Source organism: Phymastichus coffea, unplaced genomic scaffold (assembly GCF_024137745.1).
Source record: "Phymastichus coffea isolate CEN01 unplaced genomic scaffold, Cenicafe_Pcof_1.1 PCOF00118, whole genome shotgun sequence".
NCBI lineage: Eukaryota > Metazoa > Arthropoda > Insecta > Hymenoptera > Eulophidae > Phymastichus > Phymastichus coffea.
Window position 1 is genome coordinate 622,126 of NW_026706929.1, and position 18,928 is coordinate 641,053.

An 18,928-nucleotide genomic window follows, 5' to 3' on the forward strand; every position below is an offset into this window, starting at 1 on the left:
TATCGATGTAAGAATTAAGGATTAGAGCCAACGTAAGCGCGAGTCCAATGTAATTGTCCTTTGTGAATATACTTGAGAGACAAAGAGAAATGGCAAAATATAAGAGACTTTTATGAATAGACGAGTGGTTTACTTTGACAACCCGAAAACCCGGCAGCAGAGGCAGCAGCAGCGGCGACAAGTCACTTGAGTCGACGGCAGCGAGAGAGGAGGCGCAGTGCTCGCAGCGCCGAGTAGGACTGCGACTCGGCGATCGGAGGACAGTCTAAAAATAGCCGGCCAACGAGTCGGGCAGCAACGCGCGTACACGTTGCACTTTGCGAGGACGAGGACGCGCTTGCTAATTAGGCGGGGACCAGGCGCGCTCACCTCCCTTTGGCTGGCCGCGCGGTCTGCACTCCCCTGTCGGCATCCGCCAGGCGTCCGGCCACCGCGAAGCAGGGCTCGCGCGACCCACGCGGCCGCTCGAAAGCCCATTGACACTTTCAGCGAGCCGGGCTTTTTTGTCGCACGCCGCCAGGCGGCCCACATTTCCAATCAGCTTTCATAGAAAACTCGGCTGCCAGCGGTAATTTATGTGCTCGCGACTGGCGGCCGCCTGCGGCCTCCGTTACTCGGCGCTATCTATCGACGCCCGACCGTGCACCGGCCATTATTAATTCGCCGGAAGCCCGCAGTCATTTATTTACATAAGATCGGAGCGGCGGGCAGCCGCGTGGGCGCGCGCCTGAATTTATAGTCGGCTGCGGCCGCGAGCGCGAGCGCCGTTCCGAGTGCTCCAAGTGCAATGGCTGGCGCGCGCGCGCGCGCGCGCGCTGATCCGAGCGCCGCGGCCAAGTCGCGGCGCTCGCTGCATCTTCGCTGCACCCGGTCTGCAGGCCGCGGCCCGCGCGTCGCTCTAGAAAGCCCGGCGCGCTCGGGCGCTTATCTCGCCTCGTAAATTATCGGAATACGTCGGCGCGCAAAAAACCTTGCCGCCCGCGGACGCGGGACTGGTTGCGCCGCGGGTCCGCGCGGCTGGATTTCCATACGCGTCGCCGGTCCGCGGGTCCGCGGCTCGGCGCGAGCTCGGCGGCTAGAAAGCGAGCCTTGGGCGAGCACGCGCGCCGATCTCGGCGAGCATCCGCGGGATCGCGAATTAGAAAACGGAGCGTCGAGCGGAGCCGCGACGCGCGGGCGAGGGAATGGTGTCGCGTCCCACTTTGGCGGACTCGCGGGCGGCAGATGCGCGCGGGCCGGCGCTCGCCGCGGCGGCCGCTCGGGCGCCCTCCGCCGCGGCGCCGTGGGCCGGGCTCGGCCCCCGGGTCTCGGCCCGGAGGAATGCGGCCTCGCGGCCGAGCCTCGGCCGCCCGAGCGGCCGATCGCGCGCCGACCGGCCGGATTATTGCGCGCGAGCCGACCAATGCGCCTCGGGCCGCGCTTTCTCCTCGCGCCGGCTCGCCTGCCGACAGGCTGAAAAAGCGCCGCGGCAGCGATCGCAGATCGGCGCGCAGATAAGCCGCACTCGCAGCGAGAAATCGTGGGATCGGCCGGCGGCGAGCTTGCGGTAACTCGAGCTTGCGGCTCCGGTTGCGACTCCGTTTTCGCGGCGCGCGCGCGCCTGCGGAGGACGCGCGAGCTTACGCAACCCGCCGGGGCTTCTCGTTCGCATTGCCGTCACGTTCGCGCGGCTCGCGGTTTGCGAAAGATTCCGGCGGCGCGCGGGGCGTCAGCGCCATTTTCGGCCGCGGAGCCAGTTTCTCCGAGCGGCGGCGCGGCCACGGCCGACCGCCCGAGACCGGCGGAGACAGCCGGCTGCGGGAGCGGATCCTGCGCGCGGCTCGGCTGCAAATGGCGAAGTAGGTGAATCGCGCGAGAGACGAGAAAAGGTCTGTCGCCGGCGAAATCGATCGCAGTTGACCGATATTCCATCATAATTGCTCGAGAGCCCATTCGCGTCGACTCGAAAGCTCGCCGAGCTGCCGACTCGTCCCAACTCTCTCTCTCGCTCGCTCTCGGCTTCCATGCTGTTTTTCTCCTCGCCGGCTCCGCTCGCGCGACCAGTTTTCCCGCAGCGCCGAGCGGCGGCCGCGAGCAACACACGTCTTTCCACACACATGTGCACGCTCGTCCTTTTCTGGCTTGCGAAATCGCGCGACGCAGCGACTCATTTCAATAAACCCGAGTGTACGTTTTCCCTCGCGGATATAGGCGCGTAGCCGCGATAGAGAGGGAGAGAGAGAGAGAGCATTGCTTTTCTTAGAAGCCCGCAGACAATCGCCGAGCTTTATTTGGCTTGCAACTGGCATTTTTTACTCTTGTCTTCTCTTTGCAGCCTACGAGGCACAATGGGGCCGCTTATACAGTAGATTCCACGTGTGCAATCGGCGCAATCACACGTGCGCGAGCCATCCGCGCAGGGACCTTGACCTCCCCCCATGGGATGCGCCGCGTCGCGCGCGGCCACGAGGTCGCCGCGACGCCTCTTCCAGAGAGGGAGAAACAGAGAGCTGCCAATTGTCATTACCTTTCGCGGCGCGCGCGCGCGTTCTCTCTCTTTCTCTCTACCGCTCTCTTGTACGCCACTCTGACTCTATTTTCGACGATTCCACGACAAAGACACTCGCACCAAGGCCAACTTATTCAGCGCGCCAAACCTGCATTTTATCCTTCTGACTCACGCATCAGTCCGACTGGACTAGCCGTGGCACGCCGACTCTCGCATACAATGCAGCGCCGGCGCGGACCGACTCGGCCAGCAGCTGCCGAGGAGGAGAGGTTTCGAGGGGGTCGAGATTCGCGCGACGGCCAGTTCCCGAGGTGGATTTCTACGAAGAAAGGAGGCTCGCGCGTACGCGTGCACGCGAAAGCCTCGCGGCCGATCGATCGGAGGCCGGGCGTCAGCCGCTTGCGGGCCGCCTGCGGGCCGCTCGCGGGCCATTGTCGTCGCCGGCTCGCCGGAATCGAGAGCGAGGGTGGACGCCGCGAGAGCGACCGACCGAGCGAAAGTGGAATCTGCTCGGCGCCGCTTTCACTCGTTCACACGGCTCGGACGCGCTACTCTCGGAGCACTGCTATTGACAACGGCTCCGCGGGCTGGACTTGCGGAGTCGAGTTGACGCGCGCTCGGCTTGGCACTCGTACCGGTCGCCGTTACGCAAACCAGCCGAGGCTCGCGCGGTTTGCAATTTCATCGTTCACGCTCGCCGGCTTATCTGTGTCAAAAGTCACTCGCGCAGCTCTCGCTCGCTCGTTGCCCGTCTTATCTCCACTCGCGGACACGGCCGCTCGTCCCCACCCAGTCGGGATCCGTTGTCGCTCGATCAGCCTGCTAATTATTGTTCTTTGCTCAGTGGTCTTTATTCGTCATTCGGAGCCGCGATTACAGGACAATTGCGCAACTGCGACAGACGGCGCGCCGAAGGCTTGCATCAGCGTTTTCTCGGCTGCTCGCATCGGCACACCGGATGGCCTTGTCCACCATTGGCTGCCCTTATCTCCACGGTCGCGCAGATCCCGTGGCAGTCGGCGCAGTCGGCAGGCATGCAGGGTGCGAAGGCTGCCGCGTCTGCGCCAAAAAAACACGTTAGACGTCGGCTCCGCTGCGCTCGAGCTGGCGGAGATGCCCCTGGGTCTGCGAGAGAGACGGTGACTTACCGAAAGCGGCCAGCACGAGCACGACGCAGAGGAGAGTCGAGAAGAGTCGCGGATTCATCTGGAAGCGCGTGAGAGCACTGGCTGTCGCGTCGGGGAATCGAGGCCGCTGCGGCTCGCGCGGCGGCGCGTTGGCGGGGCACGCCGCTTATCGGCAGCCGCGCGATCGAACGATTTGTCCGTCGCGCGTTACGCAACCGCGCTCTCGCGCGGCCTGGTGCAGCAACGGTGCGAGGCGCGCCGATCACCCGGGTGCGCGCCCGCGCCTCGGCCGACCGGACGATCGAGAGCTCGAGGTCGGTCGCCAGCGCGGAGGCGCGACCCGGCACTTTCGCTCGGCGCGGACCGATCCGCCTCGCGGACGAACGCGCGCTGGTTTATAGGTCAGCTCCGTGCGACAACTCGTTAGCTGCGCGGCTAATTGCAGCCGGGCAATTCTCCCGAGAAAAGAGCTTCCCAGAAGCGGTTTCCGCAAGAGGTCCTCAATGCCGCGCTTGCGACAGAGCATGGGCTGGGTGGCCGTAAAACTCGACTGGCGCGCTGATTTGTCAGCGGCTCGCCTGCCTTTTCCCGGCGCAGTTCGGCCGTGACGAGCGGCCGCGCCGGCCTTGCGCGCCGAGCCGGGGGCGCGCGCCGGACGGCTCCGCCGAAAGCGCGACGCCGGTCCCGCGATCGCTCGTCGGCCCGACGGACGCGATTTCCCGGCCGACCGACCGCGCTGCGTTTGCGCGCGCGAGCTAGACGGGGACTCGGCGTGCCGCTACTGCGCGCCTATACATGCCGAAATGGGACCAGGTTAATCGCGGCCCGGCGGCTTTCCGCTCGTGCGAGCGAATTTTCCAACTCCTGCAATTGCCCGCACGTTGTCCCGGATAGCCTAATTATTGGAAGTCGTTAGGTCTCATTAAAACGTAACGATCTTGCACGTCGGCGTCCGTATAAGCACCGCAATACATCACTCGCCGATTTGCCGCTCACTCCGCGCTCGTCCGGACGAGCACGTTGAATCGACTGGTTTTTCGTTCGCCTGAATCGAGCAGCATCCGGCGCGAAAAAATGACCGAAAGGCAAGAGGAGCAGTGGGAACGGCGCGAGCAAGTAGGCGGAACGAGGGCTGAATCGACGTGGCAGTCTGCGCGCGTGGCGCAAGTGTCACCGGTGATGGCTCTGCGATCGGTCGGTACCCGCGATACACGCGGACGTGCGGAAATAATAGTCGAGTTGACTTTCCCATGCGATGCAAGATTCTCTTTCGGCGGCCTACAAAGGCTGCTGCTCTCCCGGCGAGGCGAGACGAGGCGAGGCGAGGCGAAGCGAGAGAGTGCGTGCGCGTATATGTATCGGCACTCGGTTCTCGACGTTTAGCTTATCTTCCTAGGCCATCGTACTCCCGCGGCTGCCTCGGCTTCTCCTCTCCTCTCTTTTCCCTTCCTCGTTTGCATGGCTGGCTGGTTGGCGCGCGCGTCATTGTTTGCTCGCCGCCGCCGCCGACGCGAAAGCCGCGCCGCAGCGTTTCGCGGACAATGCGACGTGGACCGGTACCGCGCGCGACGGGCCGCGTCGGGCAGCTTCGCTGGCTCGGCGCCGACCGCCGACGAAAGGGCGAGAGCGGGCCGCGCGGTAACTGTACCTCGCGAGCGGGCTCCGAGTCATCCTCGAAGGCGCATCGGTGGGTCTGCGCGCGAGCGGCGACGGCTGGTGTCCGGGGGCCGATGACTGGCCGAGCGGCGAGCGGAGGCCACTCTCGCGCGATTAGTCGCGCGAACCAGCGGACGAAGCCAACCGGAGCTCAGCTTTGCCTGGATATCGCCACCTTTTTCAGCAAAACGGACGGACGGCCATTAAAGTAACGGTCGCGAGCGGCGAGGTCCCGGGAAACGGGGCCGCCACTCGCGGGCTAATGTAAACTAAAATTTTTACGGTCGCGACCATTGCCGGTCGCGAGCGCGCGAGTGGGCTGCCTTCGGCGCTTTATTGCGCGCATCCTCGCGCTGATTAGCGCCGCGTCGGTCTCGGAGGTAGCCCGCGCGTCGAGGCGCGATCCGACGCGAATAACGGGGCGCCGCCGCGGCGAACGATTGCGTCGATCGCGTAAGCAGCGCTCGCGCCAAGTGCACTTGACTCGGCCGCGCTCGCGGCTCTCCGCGCTGCCTTCCCGCGGCTACGCGCGCGCTACATTGCCGCTCGCGCCGAGCCTGCCCGCACCAGCGTCGGATCCGGCCGCGTACAAATTGCCAGTTCGCTCGCCTATTCCCGCCGATCTTTCGCGCCACTCGAAAGTCTGCCTCGGCGCGGCCGGCGATTTTCACGGCTCGGGCTTCGCCGCGACCGGCGAGAGTCGCGCGCAAACCAGTTATGCAGCGGAGCCTACGGGCATTCGCCGCGCGCCGATCGCGCGCGGCTCGACTCGTTCGAGGCGCAGCGGCGGCGCCTCGGAAAACCGCTGCCCACGGGCTGCCCGCGACGATGCTCCGCGCCGAGCGGGGATCGCGCGCCGACTGCGGGCGAGGAGGCCGGCCGGGGTCCCGCGCCCCCCGAATCCATCGACACGAGCGTCCGCAGCCCCATCGACGCGGGCCGAGTGACGCATCGGGCAGCGCACCCTCGGCTCGCGCGCTTTCCCGCGCGGGAGCGCGAGGCTCGCTCGCAAAGTCGAAAATCCCGGCGAGACGGGGAAGAGCACGACGAAAAAGGGACGGACGGCGACGGGACGCGGGGGGACGAGTGAAAGAGCCGCGGCGTTGATCGAAAACAAGAATCGTCCTTCTGGCGACTGCGGCTCTTTCTCCGGCCAGCCGCTTTTGCGGCATTACGGCGGCTGCGTCGCCCCACCACCGCGCCGCCCGAGGTAGTCGGCGCCCCGCCGCAGCCGCGCAGCCGACTCGGTTCGGCTTCGGCGCGCGGCTCGAGAGGCAGTGCGAGCTGGGCCGACCGGCAGCCGAGACGCCGACTGCGCTAGCAGCCGACCTTCCTCCGCGCCGAGCTCGTCGTTCTCCCCGCAGCCGCTCGGTCGGCGCGCCGCGCAATGTGAGCAGTGCCAGTGCCGAGCCACCGCGCGAGGCCAGCGCGGACGACGCACGTCGGACAGCTCGCCGGACAGCCCGCCGGCGACGAGGCGGCGCAGGTAGGTGCCGGCCGGGTCAGCAGCCGAGGCGAAGGTCGGGCCGCGGCGGCGGTGGCCTTGCCCGCCGGTCGGCCGTTGCGTCACCGCGAGCGCCCAGGCGGATCGATCCCGCCCGGCCGTCCGCAAGCTCGGCGTCGCGGCAGCCGCGGCAGCCGCGTCCGCGCTCCGGGCCGTCGCTCCCTCGCATCGATCGTCTGCGCCTGCGCCCGTCGCGCCGAGCGCTCGCCCGCCCGCACGTGCGCGCCGTGCCCCGGTCGGCGCCGACGTCCGACGCGCTCCCGACGCGACGCGCTCTCGCGTGTCGTTCCACGGGAGCCTCGTGCCCGGCGGCCTCGGCTCGGGCCCGTCGCTCCGAGAGCCTCGCGGCCGCGGGCGGCGGACGGGAGCGCGGCTGGAGGCAGCTCTCCGGAGTGATCGATTCGCCAATTGCCGTCGAACGGTACCCGCGGCGGTGCGCGCGCGTAATCGCGGGGAGAGAAAGTCGGCGCGTCTTATCGTCGCGGGCGGCGGATTGGGCAGGTGCTCGCCGCCGAGCCGAGCGGACGCACGACACAGGATATCCTATGCGATCCGCGTGCATAGGCGCAGAGCGAGAGGAGCCTCGCGACTAACGGTGCCTCGCTTCGGGTGGCGCTTTCCCACGCGTATATCGCGCGCCTGGCGCGAGCTCCCGTCCGCATTTTTCGGCTGCCGTCGCGGCACCGCGAACGTTGGAGGGCCGACTCGCCTCCGCGGCTTCGGCTGATCGCCGGCGGCCCGAGACGTCTCGCGCCTCGGCTGCCCTGCTCCGTTGCCGCGTCGGTTTGCATAGCGGTAAACGCCTGTCCCGCGGTCGGACGACTCTTGGCTTGGCGCGCGCAGCGCAGGATGTGACGATCGCTCGGCCTACCTGTCGGGCTGCTCCCGCCGTTGCCGCTGCCACGGCCGCCGGCAAAGCCGCGAAAAGGAGCAAGCGGAGGAGACGCGGCGATATTCGCGTAGAAACTGGTCTGAAATCTTGTCGAGGGACCCTAGCCCAAAACCTGAATCGCGAGGGTTCTCAACGCCGCGATCCCCCTTGCGCGCGACGCTGCACTTGTTCTCCTCTCGCGCCGACATCGCGCCCACGCTATTTTCCGCTCTTTGCGGAGAAAGTGCTGCTGCTGCTGCTGCTGCTGCCGTTCGCGAGCACCCTTGCGACGGCAACGACGGTGACGACGGTGACGACGACGACGACGACGACGGCGACTAGGACGACGATGGCGACGAAAACAACGGAGAAAGTTCATTCGAGCGAGCTGCTTAATTATTCGCCGGGAGGAGGGGGGAAAGTCAGTTAGTGGCGCGTGTATCGAGGATGCGATCGCTCGCAGACAATCGATCGCGCGTCCGTCATTGTTGCCTTCGTTCGCGTACCGCCTTCGCGAAAGTCGCGAACAATGCGACAACAATCCACAGCAGCGTCCTGTGCGGCCCTGAACTTTCGCCTCCGGTTTTCCAGCGATCCAGCTTTTTTATTCTTCTCTCTCTTCCTCTCTGGCGTTCGGCCGAGTCGAAGAAAGTGCACCACTAATTGACAGCGCGGCCAGCTGCAGATAAAAACGCCCAGAAAAAGTGGAAATCGGAGGCGGACGTTGCTCGATTGCGTCCTTTGTCGAGCTCCGCGTGCGCCGCTAGTCGCAGCAGCAGCGGCGGCGTCGCGCGTGCGAATATTATTGGCTTCGGCGACGACAGCGGCAGGGCTGGGTCACTCGGCGATCGAGGCGGATCCGGTGCGCGGACGCCGGCGAGGACAGCCCGCGCGTTCGCCGCCGACCGGAGCGCGGCCGCAGCTTCGATCGGAAAGCGAAATCTGCCGGTCAGCGGCTATTTAGGCGCGCTGGCCTTGCGACAGCAGCCTGCGACGCGACTGTTATCGCGGCTGCCGGTCGCGTCCGGCGATCCCCGGGCGATCCTCGGGCGATCCTCGGGCGATCCTCGGGCGATCCTCGGGCGCGCGCGGCGGCAGTCGTTAACGCGGCGCGGCGGCAGTCGTTAACGCGGCGCGGCGTCGCAGTCGATACTCGGCGAGCCGCTGCCGTTCCGGGAAAATCGTCTAGCAGGTTTTTTGCCCGAAGCCGCGATCGCCAGTTACGCAACGCCTCGCGCGCAACTGGCCTGCAGACCGTAAACTTTTCTAGGTCGACTCGTCGCGCTCGCCCGCGGCCCCCGCGCCGCTCTCCCCTGCCGAATCGCGTCTCGACGCGCTATTATTCGACCGCACGTAGGGAGACTGCGACAGCGGGATTCGCCAGCGAATATCCGCGCTGCGTTCGCGAGGAGCAAGAATTTTTCGAGGAATGCGACTTTGGGCAAGCGCCGAAGCGGAGAGGGGGACGGTAGCCAAATCGGGAAGAGAGGACGAAAAAGGACGAGTCGCGCGGCGCAGCTGAGCGAGAGAGCGAGAGAGTAACGAACCGCGCGCGAGAGGGAAAAAGGCGATGAGTCACGCGACGGGAAGCCGTCCAGCTTCCGACGAGCGACGACTGCTCGGCTGCTATAACTGGCCCAAGGTCCGCCTCTGCCCATTGCAACCGAGGACGAGCGAGCCTGCTCAGGACAAGTACTCGGGCAGCGAGGCGGAGCTGACGCGGCTTGCTAACCAGGACCGATTGTTGCAGGTAGATGATGCGCCGAGCCGAGGCGGGCTCCAGAGGAGAGCGGCGGCAGCAATGATGATGACGATGGAGGAGGAGCAGGAGGCGAGCTCGCGACAGCAGCAGCAGCAGCAGCAGCAGCAGCAGCAGCACGCTCAGTCCTCCAGGTGCTTGTTGCTGCTGCAGCAGAGCCTGGCGATTCAGCTGAGCCGCGGGCCGCCGCCGCAGATTCACGGCTCGGGTGTGCCGCCGCCGCCGTCCGCCACCAGGGACCACGAGTGCCAATTCGCCGCGGCCGAGCACCCCGCCGACGAGATGTGGATGTACGACAAGGGATACAACCTGTTTCAGGTGACTTTGTCTCTTGGCTCGACCCGGTCTTAGCGCGGGAAATGGAGCGCCCCGAGGGCCCTCGCCCTCGCGCCTCCTCCAAACTGCTGAATCGCTCCGGCGAGCGAACAAAGCCGAGCTCGATGCCAAGCGCGCTGCTCTCGCTTCAACCCGAATAGCGCGCCGACTCTCTCGTCTGGACTCGCCGCTCGCTTGCTAATAATCGGCTGGCAACGCGCGCGACGAGCTAAGGAATGACTGCGGATCAATACTTGGCGGGCACGGCGCGTCGCGCGCTCCGAGACAGGCGGAGAGCGCCGCGACGCAAGCTCCCGCGCGCCCGACGGGTTTGACAGCCGCGCGGGCAAGTTCATTGCCGCGCGCGCGCGCGCGCCTTTCTCTCGACGAAACTCGAGTGCGCGCACCGCTGAAACCGATTCCCCTGCGCGTCCGGCCCGCGCCTCCGGTAATCCGAGGCTGCGCGATCGCTGACGGAGAAACCAGCGCTCGGCGGTGTCGTCGAACGCGGCCGCGGCCGTCGAGAGAAAGCACCGAGCGCTAATCGAGCGAGCTCCGCGACGCGCGCGCGCGCCGCTAATTGAACCGACTCGGTGGCGCGGAGAGTCCGAGGCGGAGAGGCGAGGGCAGGCAGCGAGCGAGACTCCGCGAAAGAGAGCCGGCGTCGAGGGGTCGCCGCGTCGTTTATGGCCACGGCGGAGAGCGAGCGCCGTTCGAGAGAGAGAGAGAGCGAGAGAGAGAGGGAGAGCGGGCAGCTGCCCTAGCGCGTCCGAGTGCGTCTCCGCCGCGGCTGGCGCCGACCCCGGCGCTGCGGTGCTCTCGACGGTCGCGTCGAGAGCTGGGCGCTGGACTGAGCGGAGGCGTTTGCTCGACTGATTGCAGGCCTTTCTGGAAGCAAACTCGCGGTGCTGGTGGAACGCCGCCTTGGTGGAGGCCACGCGGCAGCTGCGCTACAGAGGCCACTGCGCCCCGGGCGTGCTGATGGTCGGCGGGCCAGCCTGCGCTCTCGAGGTCTTGAGAGCCGCCTGGGCTCGCAACGTCCTGCGACCACCCGCCGACCACCTCATCACGTCGCTCGGTGAGTCGACTCGCCGCGATCCGTCGGAGCGCCTGCAACCTTGCCGCTCCATCTGGCGCGCTAATCGCCTGCCGACCCCGCGAGTGTTCAGCTCGCCTCTCTGTTCGCGCTACCTGTCGCGCTCCTCGATCACGCGAGCCCGCTTATTTGAAGAAGCGGCGCGATCGCGTTAATCGAGGCGAAACGCCGAGCCGCCATCACCGTCGATAGTCGAGCGCTGCTCTGGCGTCGTTAAAAGCAAACGGCCGATACTCAGCCGCGCGTCTCCCCTGTCATTAGGTCGGAGCGCTGCGCGCGGACTTGACTTTCTCTCGGTCACGCAGAGATCGGCGTAATTCAGCGCGCGCCAACGAGTCTCCACGAGCCCACTCGACCGGCTTGATTCATTATCACAGTAACGCGCGCGCACGCCTATAACGCGTACGCTCGTTAAAACGTCCCGCAATAAACCCGCCGCCTTGTTTCGTCGTCCTGCGACCGACCAGTCCGACTCACAATCGAATTATGCGACGCGTTGCCGCGGCGCGACCCATTTGCGGCTCGACGCGCGCGCGCGCTGTCTAGAAAGTTTATCGGCGCGGAGAGAGAGAAACTGTTACGCGCGCGCACGCGGCCATTGCGTCTAATCGATGTAAGAAAGAGCGATTATCTCAGCGCGCGCTGCAATCGCCGTTTCTTTCCGTTCGCGCCGGATCGACGCTTTTGTCACACCGCGCGGCGCTCGAGCCCGTGGGCCGCTCCGTCGTAACTCGAGCTGCAGCCCGCTTCCAAGGAGCAGGCGCGTCACCGCGTCCTCGCAAGCGTCGCGCTGGCGAAAGATGAAAAACGCGCCCCGTAGCCCAGATGCGGCGCCAGTCACACGGCACAGCTGTTCCGCGCGGCAGCGCGCCACAGCCTCCGGGCAACGCTCGGTCACGCGCCGTCGTGCCGCGCGCTCGGCGCGTAATCGGTGCCCGCCGGCGGCGCGCCGCTTTCGCTCGGCGCCGTTCTCTCGGCGGGCCAGCCCGTACAGGTGCGCGATCGGCCGGCAGGTGACATCGAGGACTGCCTGGTGGCGCCGGTCGCCCAGGGCCAGTTCACCCCGCTGCCGGAGGCGCTGTGCTGGGCGATCCTGGAGTTGACCTCGCAGCGCCAGGCGGCCACCCTGGACACGCTGCGCTCGGCCCTGCGGCTGGGCTTCCCGCAGATGCAGCGGCCCTCGCGCGACATGGTCTACGACGCGCTGGCCAAGCTCATGCAGGAGCGCAAGATCTACCACACGGCGCAGGGCTACTTCGTGGTGAGCCCGGAGGCCCGGCGGCTGCGCCGCCACGACTCCTGCCCGGCCGCGGGCGCGACGCTGCTGCCGGCGGCGGGGCGGCGCGCGCGCCAGCAGCCGCAGGCGGGCATGCTGATGAGCAGCGACGAGGCCGTCACGCTGGTGCACGGCGAGATGCTGACCGTGCGCGACGGCTCGGTCACGCACCAGGCCGTGCAGACCAACCTGGCCGACGTGATCTGCGGCGGCAACCCGAACGACAAGGTGCTGTTCGCGCGCTGCCGCTCGGTGCCGGCGCGCCTCGAGCGCCGCCACTCGCTGCGGCTCTGGGCCTCGGCGCGCCGGCTCAGCCGCAGCGGCAGCTCGCGCTCGCTGCCGCGCCGGCCCGAGCGCAGCGACACCTCGTCCAGCGCCGAGTACGCCAGCACGGACAGCGCGCCCCACAGCCCCACCAGTGAGTCGGCCCAGACCTCGCCATCCGCGCCGCGCGCCACTCGCACGCTCACCGCCAACGAAGCTCTGACCGGCTTGCTTGCAGAGAAAGTGGGCCTGCTGTCGCGGCTCTTCCGGCGCGGCTCGCGACGCGCCAGCAGCAGCAGCAGCGGCGGCGGCGGCGGCAAGCCGGGGGGCCCGCTGGTGGGCACCTTCAGCGCGCAATACCCGCCGACGGAGTGGTTCAACCCGCGGGTGGTGCACCTGCACAGCGTGGCCACGCAGACCAGGGCGGCCAGCCCATCGGTAAGGCCCCGCGATCGGCGCGCGCGGGCGGCCGCCCCGCGCGCTCCGCTCACCGCGGCCTCGTTGCAGACGGCGGCGGAGGAGGCGCTGCGCGACGGCGCCGGCTCGCAGGCCAGCTTCCGCGCGTGGGACGACTGCGAGGGCTCGGTGCGCTCGGCGACGCTGCCGCGGCGCCACCACCACCACCACCACCGCCGCCAGCCCTCGGTCGACTCGACCAGCCTGCTGGCCAACTCGACGCCGCGCAGCTCGCGCCGCCACCGCTCGCCCTGCTCCACGCTGCCACGCTCCAGCAGCCGCTGCACCTCGCGCGCCGCCAACGCCAAGACCAACTCGAGCAACTCCTCGCCCAGCCGCAGCGGCGGCAGCTCGGGCTCGGTGCGCCCGGCGGCCGCTTCGGCCGCGGCCGCTCTGCCGCCGCCCACGGGGGCGCCCTCGCCCGCCGCCGGCGGCCCGGGCAGGCTACACTCGTCCCGGCACTCCTCCCGGCACGCGTCCTGCAACGGCTCGTCGCCGCAACACAAGGTAGGCCGGCCGAGCGCCCGCTGGCCGCCCCGACCGCTGACCGCTCCCCCCTTGCCGCCGTTGCAGCTGCTGCACAAGTCCTCCTCCTCGTCGTGCTCCTCGTCCTCGTCGCCGCTGAAGCTGATCCAGCAGCAGATGGCGCCGCTGCAGGAGGCCGCGCAGAACTCCATCACGCTGCAGGTGTCGACCAACCTGAGCCCGTCGCAGGAGCAGCGCGCCCCGAGCAGCCTGCAGAGCGTGCAGAGCAGCGTCACCCTGGCCTCCAACGCCTCCAGCACCACCACCATCTCCGGCTCGCCCGGCACCAAGATTTACGTCCACCAGAATAACTCGCCCATGCGCTCGGTCATCACCTTCGAGAACAGCGGCCAGGCCAAGGAGCGCGAGCGCGACAGGGACAGGGACAGAGAGCGGCCGAAGGCCAAGGCCAAGGAGGAGCTCGTCGCCGAGCGGGAGGGCGAAGCGGAGGCGCGCGAGGTGCCGAACAGGCGGTCCGAGTGGCCCGAGCGGTCCGAGCGGTCCGAGCGGTCCGAGCGGCCCGAGCGGCCCGAGCGGCCCGAGCGGCCCGAGCGGCCCGAGCGGCCCTCCTCGCTCTACGCCAAGTCCGAGTCGGACAAGGAGAACCAGGCGGAGGCGCAGGAAACGACGCCGCTGGCCGCGGGCCGCCTCAAGCTCACCAACAACCGGCTGAACAACGGCCAGGCGCAGCCGCTGCCGCTCGACTCGGCTTGCCACGAGCCCGCGGCCATGAACAACGCGCGCAAGCTCTCGCTGTCGCTGTCCAAGGACGCGCTGAGCTACCGCAACCTGCTGCGCCAGCCGCCGGCCCAGGCGCAGGCCCAGCCGGCGCCGGCCGCCTGCAAGAACAACCAGTCGCACCCGCCCTCGCCCACCAAGCCGCTTCAGGCCCTCGGCGGCTCCTTCAACAGCGTCTACATCGACAACCTGGACAAGCAGCAGCAGCCGGCCCCGGGCTCGGAGTCCGGCCTCGACAAGGGCGCCGGCGGCGCCGAGCGCCTCTACTCCTACCCTAGTCTCAGCGACATGCAGGTGCAGTTCACCAGCCTGGCCGCTCAGAAGATCCTCAAGGGCTGCCCGCTCAACAGCGTCGACACGCTGGTCGAGGTGAACATGGCCGCCGCCACCGACAAGCCCAACAACTGCGACCTCACCGTCCACACCGACTTCGGGCTCGTCTAGCGCCGGGCCCGCCTCGCCCACTCGCCCGCAGTGGCCTTACCGTAGAACGCGAGTGACGCTCTCCCGCTTGCCGACTGTTCGGCGGTCCGGATTGCAGTCGGGCTCGCGCCTGGAGATGGACGGCGCGCGCTCGGCCACGTCTCCGAGCGTACACCACTAGTGCAATTTTCTCATGCATATGTACACTCGCGCAATGTATTTTCCAAGTGCCAAAACCGTGTAGACAATGTACGTATACTTAATCGATCGCCTTAAGCGTCTCGCGGGCTCGTCGGATTCGAGCTTCGAGCGGCGAACGCCCGCTCGCCACCCAAGCGCCCCCCCCCCCCTTCCCTCGTCCTCGATCATTATTCAAACCTAACGCTATCTAGCCGTAACTCAGCATCAAATCAACTGCAAATGCAGAGCCAAGCGCGCACCTCCAATATATTTGACTACGCGAGGCATGGACTGGACAATGTCATTCGATTTTTACAGAGTAGATGGTAAGCAAGTGAGATATACCTCGCTGATTATTTTTACTAGATCGACCCCGGCAAAACGCCCGTTTCGCCGGCCAAATATTAGACGACAGCTAGCATTGCTGCAATCGAATTTTTATACCGAGCCGAATACTGCCTTTTCGTAGTGGAAAATTTCCAAGTCCAAAGAGTTTTCGCGTTTAAGATGGAAAAATTACGAACAAACGGAGACTCGCCTGAATCATTCGAGAGCCTAGTCCTACCGAACAAGCGCAAACAACCGTGAGCTTTCTACATTTGCGTTGCGCGCAACAGCAACCATTAACCACGAATACGAGTCGCAGGCGCGCAGCATTCTTTTCTTTTCGTCAGAACTAACTTGTAGATTACAAAATCGTATGGTGTTACTGTCTTACAGTTGTAACCACGAAAGCGTAATAATAAAAAGCAACAATTATATATCAGATATTTTCACGCTTTTCAATGCCCTTCAACTACTTAATTATCATTCGAAAGAAATCAAGGTAATTGCTAGCGAATAAAGTCATCTCGAACAAGTTCACTTCTGAATTAACAGTTTATTTCCAAGTTTTTATTTTACACAATCATCAGAGCATCGGAAAATTGTTAACGTTGTTTTATCGAGATGCAGCTGGTGAGCAACACAGGAGGCCAATATATAAGAATGTCTATGCACATAACCATTAATTCATTCAGTTTACTCGTATTCTATCGTTAGAGTATCCAAAACAGAAGTAATATAGTAATTAACAGTGAGTAGTCGTGATGTCAGAGTTCAGTAATGTGAACTAAAATATACTTATTAATAAGATGACATACGATGTAAACGCTGCGATATTCTTTTCACCTTGAAACCACTCACCATTTTCACGCTAAATTTCTATGCACGAATTTGTAATCATTGTTTTTATTATATGCCCATCTTGAAAATCATTGTTAAAGTTTGTAGGATTTATGGTTTTCTCCTCAAGATTACCATTGGCCTCTATTTTCGTTATGCAACGAAATTCTTTCTACCGTTAATCGTTAATTCATTTAATTTAGTATTTTTTCTTTACGTTGCTCTCGGTGAGAACCTCAAACAAAGTCATCTGTTATGGTCGCCCAGATGTGTCATCAATAATCATAAAATTACCGTTATTAAATATAAATATCAATGTTTGTTTTATTAAATTTATCATAGCTATTTCATACATGTGTTTTATACATTATGAATCGTATGAAGTTTAAAAATGAAATATATTTTACACTTTGTCAGCCAATAAATTATTATATAGCAGGATCTAGATAATACATAAAAAAAGAATAGAAAAATACACAACATTTTTAATAAAATCTCAATAACACGGAACCATTAGACTGAAAGAGGCTATTAATATAAATACAAAAAATTAACATTGAAATACAATCATGCATCAGCAAATTTATGTTACGTATAAATAGTTACGTACTAATTGAGTGACGGAACTTTTACAATATTTTCAATAACCGTGTGAAGAAACGATCGTATATTGATAATTACCAGCATTGAGCAATAACAACTGTACTTGCACTCGGAACATTTTTTTCGCATCTTCCACATGATGTGTTTCGAAAAATGTATTTATTTATTTTGTTTTTTTTAGAAAATGATGTTACTGCAAATGATTTTTTTAAGACTTTCAATTGCTCAATGTAAGTAGTGCTGATACAAATTGTGACAAATAGTGTAGTGCACGTATTTACATCAGTTACATCGAATCTACAATTTATTCCATTTTATTTGTAAGTGCACTTCTTGTAAAACATGACTTGCGCGTTGAAATATACGTAAGATTGGAATTACCCAATGCTGGTTTTATAATGTAATAAATTTCAGTAAAATTATATTTTAGGTACTTGCTTTTTCAGCTCCAGAATGGCAATCTTTTTTTGTAGGTGCTTTTTTTGATTCAATCTATAATGAAACATATAAAGTTTATTTCAAAATCATTTTAATTTCTAAATAATAAAATATAACAAGCAAACATTACTTACAAATTCTTTTTCTAAACGTTCATGTTCTTTTAATATTAAGTCTTTTAATTCATCCTTAAAAGAATAAAATTAAACACATTCAAAGAAATGACATTATTGATTAATTGAAGGTCAAAGTTAGTATACTCACTCCCCATCCAAGTTTATCTGCTAATAATTGAATCCCTTTATCGCATTCACCTAGCCATGCTACATCTCGAGCATTAGGTGACTCAAAACTCATTCCCTCTCCAAGACCTAACATTCTCAATATTCTGTCTTGCATTCCAACTTTTTCCATATTAATAAGTAGTCTAGGACAATCTCGTTTGACTCTACAATATTTAACAAATATTTTGAGTAAAATGTTACTTATTCTAAAAGTTTTTACAAATTTAGTTTGTAAACCTTCCAACTAATGAAGCAAAAGGTTGAACAATCAAACTTGATCCCATTATTATTAAAAGTTCTGCCTTTGGAAAATCTTTTTCTACAAGTATATGAAACTGATCTGGTAGCATTTCTCCAAAGAAAACGATATCTGGCTTGACAACTGCATCATTGCATGTTTCACACTTCGGAACTGTTGTGTCTTTTATTTTTTCTGAAAAAATATAATTCAAAATTATAAGTATATTTTTATAATGTCAAAGTTAACATTCAATTTGTTTCTATTGTCTCTTAAGTCATTTCTTTGTTATTGAATTTTGAGCTTGAATTAGCACCTTTCATCCAATCTAAATTATATTCTTCATGACATTCTAAACAATGTCCAGTAAAAAATGTTCCATGTGCTTCCACTATTTGTTCTTTTGGAAGTCCAGTCATTCTTTCAAGAGTATCTATATTTTGAGTGTAATGTCTCAAAAGTAATCCCTTATCATGTAGTAACTTTATAAAATAATGTGCTGGCGTTGGTTTATATCCTTCAGGAAGCAATTCCTTAGCAAGCACAAAAAATGGTTCAGGATTATGTCTGAAAAACTCCAGTTCGAAAATTGCTTGAGGATGAGGTAAATTATACTTTTCTAAGTTATGATATAATCCACTTTTTGGAGATCTAAAATCTGGGATTCCAGCAGCTGTAGTAAAATACAAGTTTACAATACAAGACTATCATAGACTACTGATTGTTAAAATCTTTACTATACATGTGCAACTTACATGTTGATATACCAGCACCTGCCATTGTAATTATTTTTGTTACATTATTTTTTTTAATGTAATCAACAATGCCATCTAATGATGCTTCGGTTAGAATTTTTTCTCCACTGTCCGATGCATGTGAGGAATTATTAAAATTAAATTTTTCTTCAAAAAATTTCCGTATTCTATCCATTTCTAAGTCTAACTCTTCACCTGAAGCCACTTCTGCTTGATCGTAATCTAAGTTTTCTTCAACTTTGCTATCTAAAATATAAGGAAGTACTAATTCGTTCTTTTTGCCAATTTTATAACACAGATTGAATTTTTAGAACAAAAATTCCCAAATCATGCAACAAGTCCTATCACTTTAATAACGACTTTTATTACCTTTATTTTCATCAATGTCTTTTTTGTTATCCATTTTTTTCTCTAATTACGGTTACGTTTAAACATATATTTTGATTTAATAAGCCCTAAAAATTGAAAATTACCCCGAGAAATTGGATAGTACACGATGATACGGTACATATACAGGTTAACCAAATTTATTTTATCCGATTGTATTGAAAATATATCAATTTTCAGTACTTGGTCGCCATTTGTATGTTGTAACTGTGAGATTTTAATGCATTAAATTAAAATTAAATAAAAGCATTGCTGCGTTGCCACTATAAAGTGACAGCATTGTCACTATCATTGGCAGCATTGCCGCTGGCAAAGTTTGCAAGCTTGCGTCTGGGGTCCTACGGCAACACACTGATCATTTGCGATACACAATCATGCAAG

The 18,928-nt window shown here is 59.9% G+C and overlaps 2 protein-coding genes across 5 annotated transcripts; one reads left to right on the top strand and one right to left on the bottom strand.

Moving 5' to 3' along the window:
- The first annotated feature begins 6,517 nt into the window (after positions 1–6,517).
- LOC131670992 (serine/arginine repetitive matrix protein 2) lies at positions 6,518–15,463 on the top strand. 3 transcript variants are annotated; one of them, XM_058947080.1, is made up of 7 exons: positions 6,518–6,757; positions 9,397–9,723; positions 10,603–10,798; positions 11,830–12,510; positions 12,574–12,794; positions 12,864–13,319; positions 13,386–15,463. In XM_058947080.1, the coding sequence occupies exons 2-7, from the start codon at positions 9,448–9,450 to the stop codon at positions 14,517–14,519; spliced, it is 2,964 nt and encodes a 987-aa protein (XP_058803063.1). In that variant the 5' UTR covers positions 6,518–6,757; positions 9,397–9,447; the 3' UTR covers positions 14,520–15,463. The 3 variants fall into 3 exon arrangements, with proteins under 3 accessions (XP_058803063.1, XP_058803065.1, XP_058803064.1); XM_058947082.1 differs by having other exon boundaries at positions 12,595–12,794; XM_058947081.1 differs by having other exon boundaries at positions 9,401–9,723.
- Positions 15,464–15,545: 82 nt separating this feature from the next.
- Positions 15,546–18,755, bottom strand: LOC131670993 (NAD-dependent protein deacetylase sirtuin-2). Of its 2 annotated transcripts, XR_009302499.1 has the most exons (9): positions 18,530–18,755; positions 18,161–18,406; positions 17,722–18,078; positions 17,405–17,600; positions 17,148–17,331; positions 17,018–17,071; positions 16,884–16,937; positions 15,864–16,092; positions 15,546–15,789 (listed from the first exon to the last, which is right to left on the bottom strand). XR_009302499.1 is itself a non-coding variant. In XM_058947083.1 (8 exons), the coding sequence occupies exons 1-8, from the start codon at positions 18,561–18,563 to the stop codon at positions 16,042–16,044; spliced, it is 1,176 nt and encodes a 391-aa protein (XP_058803066.1). In that variant the 5' UTR covers positions 18,564–18,755; the 3' UTR covers positions 15,546–16,041. The 2 variants fall into 2 exon arrangements, 1 of the variants encoding a protein (XP_058803066.1); XM_058947083.1 differs by having other exon boundaries at positions 15,546–16,092.
- Positions 18,756–18,928: the final 173 nt, after the last annotated feature.